This window comes from Agelaius tricolor, unplaced genomic scaffold, assembly GCF_023055355.1.
Source record: "Agelaius tricolor isolate 1412-34295 unplaced genomic scaffold, bAgeTri1.0.p SCAF_2, whole genome shotgun sequence".
NCBI lineage: Eukaryota > Metazoa > Chordata > Aves > Passeriformes > Icteridae > Agelaius > Agelaius tricolor.
Genome location: NW_027269262.1, coordinates 61,704,857 through 61,718,914, shown reverse-complemented (window position 1 = coordinate 61,718,914; position 14,058 = coordinate 61,704,857). Strand labels below are relative to the sequence as shown.

The 14,058-nt window shown below is 36.7% G+C and overlaps 1 protein-coding gene across 2 annotated transcripts in view; it reads right to left on the bottom strand.

Annotated features, from left to right (window-relative positions):
* The window catches only part of PREX2 (phosphatidylinositol-3,4,5-trisphosphate dependent Rac exchange factor 2), a 173,365-nt gene that overhangs the window by 53,195 nt on the left and 106,112 nt on the right, over positions 1-14,058 (bottom strand). For both annotated transcript variants that reach the window (XM_071420634.1, XM_071420644.1), the window contains 6 exons: positions 13,151-13,245; positions 11,343-11,425; positions 10,917-11,007; positions 9,571-9,699; positions 4,542-4,583; positions 1,721-1,938 (listed from right to left, as the gene is read on the bottom strand). In XM_071420634.1, coding sequence (XP_071276735.1) covers positions 1,721-1,938; positions 4,542-4,583; positions 9,571-9,699; positions 10,917-11,007; positions 11,343-11,425; positions 13,151-13,245 — 658 coding nt within the window. The remainder of the gene's footprint in view (positions 1-1,720; positions 1,939-4,541; positions 4,584-9,570; positions 9,700-10,916; positions 11,008-11,342; positions 11,426-13,150; positions 13,246-14,058) is intronic.

Here is a 14,058-nt window from a genome sequence, read left to right as displayed (position 1 = left end):
TATAGTTTACAGAATGATAGAACAGAAGAAAAAAACCCCATTATTTTCCCCGATCTATATAGTGAAATAGCATTCCCCCGTGTACTTATGAAAAAGCAAATCTGCTAGAAATATCTGTCTTCTGGTTCAATTTATGAAGTCTATGGACAGAGTGATTTCATCAGCAGAATAGTCTGAATACCATAGAGCAGCGTGGGAAACTCTTGCACAACTGCTCATTCTTTGCTGAGCTTTGGCCATGATGAGTGTAATTTCCTTCAAATACCCTTGTTTAAAATAACACAGATCATTTTTAAGCCAAACAGTGCTGAGAAGGTATGTAAAAAACTGCCTTTAAATACAGTTCCCTTGGTTAAGAACTGTTAGGCAGAAAAGACTGAACTTAATTTTCAATTGGACAATGCATATTGCAGATATCTGGTTATGTGAAAACAGTTGAGTAGCACACATTTTCACTACAAAGGAAATCACTGCAATCTGCAGTGAAAAAAAAAATCATTATTCAGAGCTGTAAAGACAACAATTTCTTTGTGGTAACATAACAAAGCACAAGGAAAACATTAGACAGACACCAATGGAATTTACTCTTGAGCTCTAAGTATTGTACCACCTGTTGCTACTACACGTTGTCAAAAAGCATCCAGGACTCAAGACATGACTCCAAGCTTCCCAGACAGTGCCTTCTTCACATGCTCCTCATGTGGATAAAAAGTTCCCCTGTTTCTCTGAGGCCCTGATTGTATCTGCACACACCCATGCAAACCATGTACCACAGCTGCCTGTGAGGCAGTTGATCACACTGGCTCTCAAACAATAGCATAGACTGAGACTTTATGGCTGTGATTTAGAAATACCTTTATCTGTATTGGTTTTTTCTGCTTCTAAGGTTTCTTATGTCAATTTGTCAGCAATTTGGTGCCAAGACAGACAAGGAGAGGAAAGAACATGTTTGATACTAAGAACATCATCTGTTATTTACACGGAGTTTTATTTTTAAGGAGCAACTCCAGAGGTAGACAAGACTGTTATGGAAAAGGCTATGCAGACTGTTTCACAGTTCCTCTGGTTAGCAGGAACCAGTCTAGAGTGAGAAGCATCTTAAATAGCTAAAGAAACACTTTGGATAAGTGAGGATTAAGGGACTACAAAGCCATGTCCCATTTTTAATTGTTTCTTAAGCCATGGCTCTTTGCCAAGCCTTGTGAAGAAACAGTCGATTTCCAATTACTCTGACAGGCTACAAGGATTTTCCATATGACAGGAGCAAAACAGACCAGCACGTTGACTCCTTCAAAAACTATACACCTATAGTTTTTTTAGGGAAAAGGGTGATAAAATTACATAAACCAGGTATTTTATTTATCTTGTATTGTTGCTAGTTGCAAAATGAAGTTCTGCTAATCACCTAATACTACATTCAATCCTAGGGAACAGCTACAACAGCAGTGGAGAGTCAAGGGTAAACTCACTATCTGCTAACTCAAAGCAAACAGAACACTGTCTTTGTGGAAAACTTATTTCCCATATCATAGCCGAGCTGTAATTATCTGTATCAAATCTGTAAGTATTGGAATTGTAACTTTTCCAAATAGCAGCTAAGTACCAAGATTAGCAAAAAGGACACAGAAAATCAGATTTACATCTGAGACTATTTAACCATGTCCCTGGTTCAGGGAACGAAAAGAGGATCTGACCAAGCATGAGACATGAGGAGTCTTACCAGGTTTGGAGAGAGCAGGGACTGGAAATGAAGGAGAAGACCTGCACTGGCAATCTGTTCCAACCACCTTCTGCTGGCCTCCAGGGTCTCCATTTCATACTCTTTGTTGTTGTCAAACATCTGATTTAAGGCCACCATCAGCTGCTCTGAAAAGGCGCAGACTGTGGCCACCAGGCTCTGACAGAAGACCATGTCCCGCCTCAGCTGTATCTCGCTATCTGCAAGGTGTAAAAGCCAAAAGCAAAATTAAACAAGAGATTAGTTAACAGCAAAGAAACTAGACTGGAATTCCTTATCTAAAACCACATCATTTTTATATCAAGCAATTTACAAGTTTACAGCCTAATGTTATCTCTAGTTAATAGTACTCCATGACCCAATTTGCCATTTTCCTCATTAAAACATTATGTCCTAATTCTAAAATTGTATATGAGTGTATTTAAAATCTGGAATTTCAAGTATTTCTTTATCAACTATGTACATTTCTCTCCCAGATTTTAATGTACATGCCATAAAGTCTATGTACTATTAATGTCACAGGACAATGGAGGCAAGTCAGATCTCTTTGCTGCAATGTGAGAGCAAGCTGGGCCCACAAACATTTACTGTCCACCAGAAAGCAACGACATTCAGAAGCTCTTAACATGACTGCATCATCTGGCCTATTCCACAGCTACCAGCTGGGGAGGGCAGATGAAGGCTGTCTGCTGGAAAGCACAGCATTGTTACCAGAACACAATCTATCCAAATAAAATTTATATGAATGTGAATCTATAAAATAAGTACAGAGCAGCATCACATATCCAGGAAACAGCAGAGATTTATGGTGCCAAAAAAGTCCAGAAAAGGTCTGTAGGTAGATAGCTATGGAACATTAGCAGGTGATTTAAATTAGGGAATAGCTAACCCACCAATTTATTCTGAAGGGCATAGGTATTAGATTAGTTAAAGGTCAAAAGAATTAGAAAGGGAAACATATTCCCAATAAAGAACAAAACTGTGATGATAAATATTCAGCACTTCTTTCCCGTCCTCTTTTCTGAAGGTCTTCAAGTAATTTTATCATTATAAGCTGTTAGGCAAACATCAATCACAATGGTACAGGTAGACTTAATCTTTCTCAGAGCAAGAGAAGCAGATCAGATGATACAGAGGTCTTTCTGAAGCCTAAAATATTTGTCTTTGCTACTAGATTGCTCTGCCTCTAAGAGGCTTAGGTCCTTTTCCACCTTTTCTATGGAGCTGACAAGAATTCTGATGACTGGATAAGTCAGCAGAAATTATTTGGTAGTCACAAAGTTACTACCAAATTTTAAAATATGCTTTTTGGACTTCAAATATTTCTCAAAGTAACCTTGTTCTGCCTATTTTCCTCTGAGATCTTCTTCAGTCTTTTCCTCAGCTATTGATAGTAGTAAACACTCTTTTGCTATCATTTCTATTCGACAGTTTCTCTGAACCTTGGGAATATTTTCCAAAAATGGCCAAATCACTACTGTTTATGCACTATGACTCAGTGGTTTTTGTTGTTGTTGGGTTTTTTGGTTTTGTTGTTGTTGTTTTTTTGATTGTTCAAATCAACCTCTCTCTCAAGTTGTGCAAATCCAGAACAGAGATTTTCATCTTTAAAAACTACACACATCTCCAGCTTCAAAAATCCCACTGGCTTCTCCACGGTCAAAAACCTTCCCAATATTCCAACAGTGCTCAGGATTTGAGCCTAACACACATTGTTTCCTCGCTTTGCTCTATTTTATCTCTCTCTTTCTAACAGCAGCTGGCTTCCTCTCTATTTCCTGCTTCTGAAGCAGCCCTCCTGTGTCTCAAACACATTTCTGAATCTCATTTAATACTACTTGAACATCAGATAATGAACACAAGAGCACTTTGGGGTCCTTTTACAAAAATATTTTTATACAAAATAAACCAGACAGTTTACCAAGTTATAAAACAACATAAATAGGGAAAACTACTTTTAAAAAATCAAGTCTAGGACATTTTCTCAACTCACTTCCTATTTTAGGATAAAGGAGGAATTACTAAAAACTTTTCTAATATTTTGAAGAAGTCTGACAACAAAGAAAGATTATAATTCCCTTTATAAAATAGTTTTTGCATATCATAACAAAAAAATAATTAAATCACACATTCATGTAGTGCTGTAAGATGGTCAAAATAATGAGCTTTTACAGTTAAATTGGACTGCCTACTTGAACATTTAGGCACCTACAAACTACAGGGAAACTTGTGCCATAGATATTTTTTTAAATACCAATTCAGTGACATAAATTTTGCAGACACACATCCCTATTTTGTGTATTTTAAGCTGTATGCTATATGGTATGATAGTAGAATTAATATAGAGAATAATCAGAGTCCTTCCAGAAAGAAGGAACTTGAATATTCTCTAAAAATAGATAAAAGGAAAGGCACGGGTTAAAACAGCAATATAAATCTGGAAACAGATGGGAATGAAAAGAAAAACAGCAAATAAGGAAACGCCCAAAGAAGAAAGACAGCTGAGACACTGTGCTAAAGCTGAGTGTTTAGTACTTACTTTATCTGCCAAGATCTAGAGTAAATGACCAGATAAGGTATTTTGCATTGAAAAAAAGCAAAGTGCAGTGCTTGTTAAAAATATCTGAAACTGCATTCTTCAGGAATCCTTACTCTAAACAGAGGGATGAAGTTGCTGATTATCAGGTTTTATCATATCTGAGATTTTCCCTCTTAATGTAAACACAGTATTTCTGTTCAAAAGCAAGAAATATCTCAAACCATCCACATTCACTTCCCTCCCTCCCAAAACAAGCAAAATTACCTGTATATTCTAGAAGTGCCAAGAGTATTCGTGCCTTCACCTCTTAAAGAAAAAGAAGAAAATACTTTGAGGTAATGGTTAAAAGTGTTTTCATCAACATAATATTGCATTTACAGTTTCTCATTTCATACCAGCTAAACTCCAGCTTCTTTCTAGGCAATGCTGATTCATACCTACAAAACAGTAATGAGTCTCAACTTCACTTAATTGTACATACGACTTGATAAAAACTGGTAACAATCAAAAGCACCATCACTGAGAAAGATGCACAAAAAGGCAGCTGCTATCCCACAGCACACGTGTAGCAGCTGGTCAGACCAAGTCCATACATGAAGAATTGCAGCCCCAAAACTCTGAAAAACAAGACTAGTTTTCACTGATTCTCACATTATCCTATTTCTTTCTTCTCCTTCTCTTGCACTCTTTTGTTCATACCCAAAAATCTCAAATTATCCCTATTTTAATGTATACCAAAGCCTTTAGGAAAAATACAAGAGCATTTCCACTTTGCTTCCAGCCTTCAGGACTTTATTTTGCTTCAAAAATGTCTTTTCACTACAATCTATGAAGTAACACTAACTCTTTCACTAACAATCTATGAAGTAAAAAAGTACAAATTAAAAAAACCATTCATATACACAGGCAAAAATGTGGGTCTATCTCTCTTTACACTTCCTCCCCACCTTTTTTGTTTTCCTTGAAGGGGGCTGCTTTTCAAATGCTGCAGGCAGGCTGAAGGAAGTGCAGTTTATGTACCAGAACACAAATTTAAATATGTTAACCAGTACTGCAAGATACAGGAAGGTTAAAATGTGCCATAACCTTAGAGACCAAACTTGCAGCACATCAGTTGTCCTACAGGTACTACTTGGAGGAACACAACACTACTTCATCACATGCTTTCACATCTTTCCAAACCTTCTTTCCCTCACCCAAGTTTCTCTGCAGTCCTATTCAAAGCCCTGCTCAGTGCACAATCAGGGCTGAAATTGGCCATATGAACAATAATATAATTTGGTAATCTATTTCCCCCTACCCTGTTACTGCCAGAGTATCTCAAATACCAACACCCAAACATTAAAAATTACTAGTTATTCCTGAAAATTCCTGGTTCTGGGTCATTGTCTTAGCCTTCTGCCTTTTGAAAAAGAAAACACAACCCCTTACAGAGATTTATAACCTGGCGTCTTGGAGTCCAACCATAACTTAGTAACTGCAAAGAGTGTAGGGAAATACAGCTTTTATCTGAATAACTTAGATACATCCAGGCTTTTACTTGGAGCTTGCTTTACACAAGATTTGTTGGATCTCTGAATTCATAAGAATTTGAGGTATCTATAAGTAATGATTTCCTGCTTATGGGGAAATCACAGGACGCTGCAACTCTCTTTTATCACTGCTATAAGTCTTCTGTGCTTCAAAATATTCCCACAGGCAAAAAGAGTATTTTTAGATGATTTGTCTACTTACCTGGGGTTAAAAGTGAACCTTGGATGACAATCATTTGCTTTTCAACTAATAGCAAATGCTATGAAAGCTCTCACTCCTTCTTGCTACACGGTGTATGGAAAGAAATAACTCCCTAGCAGTTTCTCTTAGATTCTGATTTGTAATGCAAGACGCCTTCAGTTTCTTTTATTTTTAAATATTCTTTTGTACTTTATTTTAAAAAATCCCCATTATTCTGCTATTCTGATCTTTGCCAGGAAAGGCTAGATTTTAGTTTTATTTTATTTTTCACACCTGAAAATATTTTAAAAAGACAGATATTGCACTGCATGGTTTATTATTTAAATTGAAATACATTTTTTTATACCTTCAATAACTGAAAGGCTCCATCATACCTCACTCCTGACTTAAAATAGATGAGAACTTTCTCAATTGCATCATATTTCCTGTTTAAACTTAAAATTACAGTGCTAGAAAAACAACTGCACTTCCTCATGTAGTTACATGACTAGCTGGCTAGAAATCTGACTTGCTCCAGAACATCTCTTCCTTTGATCAAAAATCTTTCCGATTTTTTCTGCAGGAAAAAGCAACTACAGAAATGTTTCCTTCTCTTTATTTTGCTTATACCCTTCTGTTGTTGAGTCCCTTTCTTTCAATCCATCTTGTTCATTTTCCTCATTCCTACTCCAGTCTTTTCCTCCTGTGCTTTCTGATTCTTGTGTTACACCTCTCACACAGATCCACAATCAAGTACTTACATTATTCTTCCTCTGTTTGGTGGCTGTCCAATCCCTGCCCTGACTACTGCCCTCCCCACCAAAATCAAGTGCTTCACCTTCAAAGATCTGCCTGTGCCAACAACTTATCTTTAGCTTGATTGTTTTAACAATTTATTAGGCCCAGTCAATCCAAGAAATAACTTAATTATTTTCTTTAGTTACTTAGCTCCAGATAAATCCTCCTAGAACCTGCATATTACTTCAGAGACTCTTCCATGCTAGCAACTAGATTAGCTTTCTAGGCTGGACTTTTACTGTAACCAGTGAAGTTTTTTCTCTCTGTAATGATATGATAAGGCAAATTAAATGAGACAAAGCAAGGTCCAGCTATATTCTAATTTTACTGTCAAGGAAGGCTTGGTTGGTTTTTTTCTGTTTTGTTTTCTTTATTTTTTTTTTCAATCTGGGCAAACCTTCTTGAATTTTTTTAGTAGTTCTCTGAATTCGAACACTAATAAACAGAAAACTGACAGACCAGAGCAATCATCCTCAAGGCATTCTGAGTTTTCCCATTTCATCATATTTATTGAACAAAGTAAATAAAAGGAAGTTAGTATCTAGGACTTAAAACATTTCATCTTTGTGAGGCTCCTATGTCTCCTGCTTTAATGCACTAATCAATCTAATAGGTTCTGCAATGCAACAGAACAATGAATAAAAAATCTAAAATATCCTGTGTTACTTTTATAAAAAGAAAAATTAGTCAGTTTTCAATAAGAAGATGAATTTATTGTATTCATCCTTACTTTAGCATTGAGCAGTAATGGTTAAGTATGTTTATAACAACTGGAAGTTTTAAGTACATTTCTTTGTCCACAGTGAGTGAAGTTGTATCTGTGGTCTCCTTTGACTACTTCCTCTTAGAAGAGAAAAATGTATCTGTTTTCCTCAATTACTGAAATATTGTCTTTTACTCAAAAAAAACCAGGAAGATTCTTCTAAAATCCCAAGACATTGTTCAACTTGTTCTCCTAAGACCAGCTAAACAATCATATCAGGTAGCACCTTTGGAGTTTTTTCTAAATCAAGTGAATAAGAGAGGAAATGGGGAGATAACTCTGTGCCATGTCTTAGGTTTCCAGCCATAAATAGCTCAGGGCAGTACTGGTGGCTCTCCTAGGAATCCAGACCAGCTGTGAACACAGTGTATGATGGCAAGACAGGAAGGAAGAAATCAAGAAATGAAGATGCAAAGGGAAAACGGAGCTGTTAAAAACATTGTTAACCCTGCTTCTTGTTCACCTGATTTCAGTTAAATCCAGCTGCTGATTGTTGCTCAGTACTGAGCTGAGTATAGTAAAAATAATTTTTATAGTAGAAAGGGGCAGTAAATCATTTGGATTTGGTGAACTCTCCCACAAGATTTTGAATAATCTCAGCTCAATATTGAGGGTATATGACCACTGCTCAAATGGGTTAGGTCTACTAATTCTATTCATGGGCAAACAAGTTCTGTGAAAATGATCTGGTAAACTCAGCTTCTGAAAGGGGCCAAGGAAGGATTGTTCACAACACATTTCCATTCCTCCTCAACTTTGAAAGAAACCCTGATTAATACTTGAAAATACTTTGGTTTAAGCTGAAGAAGGACCTGTAGAAAAAAAAAAAGGGATTCAAAACTATTTATTAATTTTTCACTCAGTGACAGCCACCATTAAACTAAAAGGAGTATTCCTGGTATTGGAGAGTCAACCCACTGTGATTGACTTCAAAAAGGAGACATTTATGTGGTTGTAATTTTCTAACCCAGGGTCTGAAAATATGATGTATCTCAAATCAGAAATGGCAAGTCAGAGAGGGAAGAGTTTGTTTTGTTTGGCTGGTTGGTTTTTGAAAGTTTATAATAATAAGAGTTATCACAAAGTTCTATCCCATTGGTCTGATATTTAACAGTTTCTTTAAGGGACACTGTAGCAACTGGCACACAAACAGAAGAAGCTAAACACACACATAAAAATTATTTAAAGCTAGTCCTAAGTTTTTGTTCCCACACAGAATCCTAGCATAGGCATTTTTATAAAAAATAGTTTTAACTCTTTATTTCTGTTTCTTTATCAAGCAGCACAGGAAATAAAGCAGGAATTAAAGGCAAGAGATTCTGGAGGGAAAAGGCCAGTTACTTTCTTATGAAGACATAAGAGAAAACCTAAACCTCAGCTCACACTGTTACTTGGTGATGAAGAGAAGCAGAGTACTTGGTAACTTCTATACAGTGGTGGAAGGGAGGCAGAGGAGGACTCCATCCATCAGTTGGGATGGATTGAATGAAAACCATGGCTTTATAGCAGAAGGAGAGATAATGACTCCAGAAAAGCACAGAGAACACCAAGGTACAGGACAAAAGCTGCAGAGAGTTTATCTCTCCAGTTAAGACAGTGGGGAAAAAAATAGTTTAATTTCAACAAAAGTCTCATTTTGGTGTATCAGTCCCATGAAGTTCTGTGACAAATCAGGCAAGCCCACTGGGCTGAAAAACCTAGCACACTGGAAAACCTAGCAACTGAAAAACCTACCACATCCAACATATGGTTCCTCTGTTTTCATTTGTCAGAAGAGTATTTTCTCTTCAGAAGACTGTTTTCTCTTCAGTATCTAAAGCCAACAGGGTAAGTAGAAGACAGCTGAGATAAACTCCACTAACCTTGTTATTGAGAGCATAACCTGTCTATAGACTTCCACTGTGTTCCACAAGTCTTGCCTAGAAGCAGCAGGAAGCAGTTGTACCTCTCCTCTCCCCTTCCCTTCCCCTCTGTATCATAAATGAAGTGATCATTTAGGATCAGGTTGTTCTTACTAACCTTCAACAAATTTTCTGATATTCTGGGCCAGGCCCCGGACACTGCTGGGGAGGTTCCAAGGGTCTTGCTTGATGTGGAGTCGCAGCCTCTTCGGACAGCTGAGCTTTGGTTCCATTTCTTGCTGAAACTCTAAGCAAGGACAAAAATAGTATTTTTCTGCTTAAGCCTCCTGAGAAAGTCACAGTAAGACATTTTTGTTTTTCTAAATGTTTTCACTGCTCAAGGAGTTGGCAACTTATTTAACTCTAGCTAAAGCTATGGTGACAGATTTAACAGTCATCTGAGCTCCCTGCTCAAGTCTAAGGAGAGGGAGCAGCATCCTCAGACATGATTCTTTCTGAAGCAGGTACATCACACAAAAGGTGCATGGTAAGTGGGACCCTGGAACTTTCAAAGGCAAAATTGTTTCAATCAGAAAATTAAATTGAAACCAAAATTACTTACTAAAAAAAAAAACACCAAAAAAACACCCCAAAACCTAAACAAACCAACAAAAAACCCACCCTAAAAAAGAAAGAAAAAAAAAAAAAAGAAAGTTATATGCTCTTTCATGCAAATTCATTTAGCAGGTAGCAATTCAGGCCTTGTAAAACCTCACAACTGGGGTAAAAACACCCTCTGGCCACCTAAAACCAGTATTCTTTGCTAAAAGATATGTGTGGGATCAATACACTTTACTACTGACATTAATAAAACATTCAGGTTCCCATTGAACTTGCTGGTTTTTTTTTAAACTCAGCCTACTGAAAGAAGTCCTTTCTCTTTTTCATCACTTATGACCACCACCAGATGCTTATTCATACCTTTAGACTTAAGCAACCATACAAGTGGTAGTAGAGTGCCTGAATTTACATACAGGATATTTCTTTTTAAGCAATCAGTAATATTTATATAAGTATATATTTGGCATAAATATTGCTGTGACTATAAATCACAAACTATTTATAAATCAACTTCAAACATAACATAACTAAAAAAATAAAAATATGGCATTAGTAATAAAATAGATCAGCAATGGCTTCAGTAGTTGTAACAAAAATGTATTAAAAACACCTGCAATATAACAACACTGCTTCTTTCTTCAAAATCCTCAGCAATACAACAGTTCAGAGTCTAAAATTCAGTTGAATTTGAAATTTTTTCCTACATTATGCAATATAATATAAGCAGTCAGTTTTCAACCAAGAATTAATATCTTTTTAAAATGAACTTCAACAATCAGTTATTGCACAATATACCAAGATTAAGCAAAATCAGTCCTTTAACACCAGCTCAAGGAGCAGACAGCCATTGCCATGGACCCTTCAAGCTGCCTTTTCATTCTCATAGCTAGAATTAAATGTTACCTTGGAGGCCTCGACCTGGTGTGAAGTACTTTGTCTGCTCAAAGGCCCTCATCACAGCTGGTCCTTTCAAAAGATTGACAATTGAATCGACCTGTTGGGACCAAGGTTCTGTAAGAAAGATGCTTTTTACAGCAACAATTAGAAATCCTTCCTGTAAGAAATGTGGACTCCTGGCGAGCAACTTTGGATTCTTTCTTACCTAATGGCTCTAGTTAAAGTAACAAACTAGAGAATGCTAGACTAAATTTAAGGGCCTGTTTAATTTGCAGTTTTGGACTATTTACAGAAAACTGAGGGAAAATGAGTAAATACATACCATCTCAGTAAACAGTGGGAAGGAAAATCAAAAAGAAGAAGCATTTTCTAAAGACATTTTAAACTCAAGCGCGGACATCAATATTAAAGGCAAGAAAAATAATCTCATACTTGACCAAAGAGATGCTCCAAGCAGCTATGGAGCTTGTCCTGTTTATCATGGGAGATTCGAACACTTATGGGAAGCTCATCCCCTGAAAAATATTTTAAAATGAGAAACTGTTTAGAAGCTTCAGCATGTTTTCCAAAACCTTTGCAGCTTAGATAATCTGCTTTGCACACAGACTGATGCTAACACTGTCAGGACTATAGTAGCTGTTCTCCCCACATATTTTGCATTTATTAGTTACCCAATAATACAGAAATAGCCCTTAAAGAAAGGACCATATTCAAAAGCCAACTGGTCATGTTCTGGAAGACCTGCTCTAGATGAGCCGGCAGATAATTCACGGTCCTAATGTTCTTACTAACTGAATGGTTCTGAGATTTTAGTAATTCAGCAAAAATACAGCACCCAAATTATTTGACATGAAGCTTTTAGCAGCACAAAGCACATCATTTCTTAAGAAAGTGCAAAGGAGATGGACTCTTTTAGGTCACTGCCCTGTCACTTGCTCTTTCAGACAACAGGCAACATACCTTGAACTCTTTCAAAAAAGGTTGAAAAATTGAGCTTAAAACTGCTTTTTTTTCCTTGATATTGGTTACAGACAAGAAGTTAATAATTTATAATTCAAATTTATTCAAGGTTAATCTACACTCATTTTTCTTATGTCAGTGAAACACTTGAACGCCACTTTTCTGTCCTTGATTTTTTTAGCTCCTTTAGTTCCTTACAACCATTATACTCCTTTACAGGATTTTAATTTCAAGAGAGCACAGTGCCCAAAACCCCTGGCCTGGAGTTGACCAGGTTAGCTTTGGAACCAGCTGAAAATTAAGCCAGCAGAGAGTGTGAGTTTCCCTGAGCAGCAGTATTTGTCATCTAAAGCACTGCATCTGTGCTTGGCTAGCAAAGACATGTTCTTTTAGGCATCAGCTTGATGCTGCACAAAAGTATATCAGCTCATTCTCATCTTAAGCTGAAGATAGGGACCCTGGGTCTCCTCTTTTATTAACAATTCATTATATCCTTCATCCTTTACTCTGTATTAGCTTTGCTGTGTAAGTATGTATCATTTCTGGAAATGAAATTCTGTCTTATTCACATTACTCTGCATAATTCACAAGGTATCTCAGATGCCTTGCATAATGTCTTAATACTTTCCTGTTCCAAGTGAAAATATCTCTCCTGGAACAATGAGCAATAAAAGTTATGGCCAGACCTCACTGGTGGGTCATATTCATAATATGCTCAGTTTTTTCTTTTCCTACATCATTCCCAAATGATAAACTCCCAGCTTAGAGCAAATATTTTTTTATTATTAGTCCTTGAGTATATGACCTCCTTCTCCATGCAGTTAAATTCCATCCCATTCCTATTAGCAGCTGCAATTACTTAAATCTAATTTGTCGAGGCATAAACAAGAATGTGCTCCTATGTGGTCTCACATTCCTTCCTATAAACACACAGAGCCATATCCTGCTGTCTAGGTGCTGACACTGGCTAGGAGAGTGTTCCACACTCACCTAAAATGCTCCTCACCCTGTGCCACACAGTGCACTGTCAAGACATGAAAAGCACTGACTCCAGGAGCTCTAATACAGTCTATTCACAGACATAATGGAATTTTGGCTCTCTTTTACAGAAGGATTCCTAAGTGCAGCACTAGCTAGGCAGAAGCAAAATTATGAACTTCTATTACTAAGGAGGATACAATTTTTAAAATGAAAACAATAAAACTGCCAGGCAAATGAAAATAATAAAATTTAATAAAAGGAAAAGAAGACAGATTAATAGATGACTTTTCTAAACATACCTGAATCCATTTCATCACTGTGAAAATAAGAACTGCACTGACTGCTGCAAATGCTGGTGAAAGAGGCAATGGAGTTCCTATTGCTGTTGCAGTCACTTGAAAATAAAACACAAAACAAAAAAAAAATAAATAAAGCTATGTCCTTTAACACAGGCTCTGCAAAAAAAGTTATGGAAATTCTTTCCCTTTCCCATCCTAAATGTAATGATGAGACAGTCTCTGTAATTCTTTATACACAATGAAGGTCCCTGTGCTTAGACTTTAATTTAATCTGCAGTCCTGGTAAGGCTCAGGAGACCGGATTCCCAAAATAGATGCTTCAATTATCTCCCTTCCCCTTACCTGTGAACAAGTACTTGCAGAGCAGTAATACAGACTTTGAATGCAAAACAACCAACTTTTCTTGCATGAGTGGTAGTTTTTGAATCTGTGGCCTCAAATGTTTTAGTTACTTCACATTTTCTCCTGGTGCACAGCTAATACAAACACTGAGTCTTTACAACTTGCATAACAGAGTCTCACTGTGGGTTTACAAGATATTTGATCCATTTGAGTAGCACCAAAACTGAAATTACAAACTATTTTCCTTGTCAGCAAAAACAGTTCATGATCCCATCTCTTCCAGCCGTTCTTTTTTTAGAGATGTATAGACATTTACATCTGTGGCTTCAGTCAAAACTTCTATGCATATGAAATCTCACCCACATTGGTCTAATAGGGAGATTTTGGGATCTAAATTTGTCATTTTTTTCTGCTCTTTTCTCTCAAAAACAATTTGTTCTGTACAGAAAATACATGGAGAGATACCTACTCCTGCAGCAAAACCAGAGTGCAATACAGACTTTTGTACTAAAAAACCTATGAAGATACATTTGAATTCAAAGTCTTCAGAGTTGTTTAGTCATATG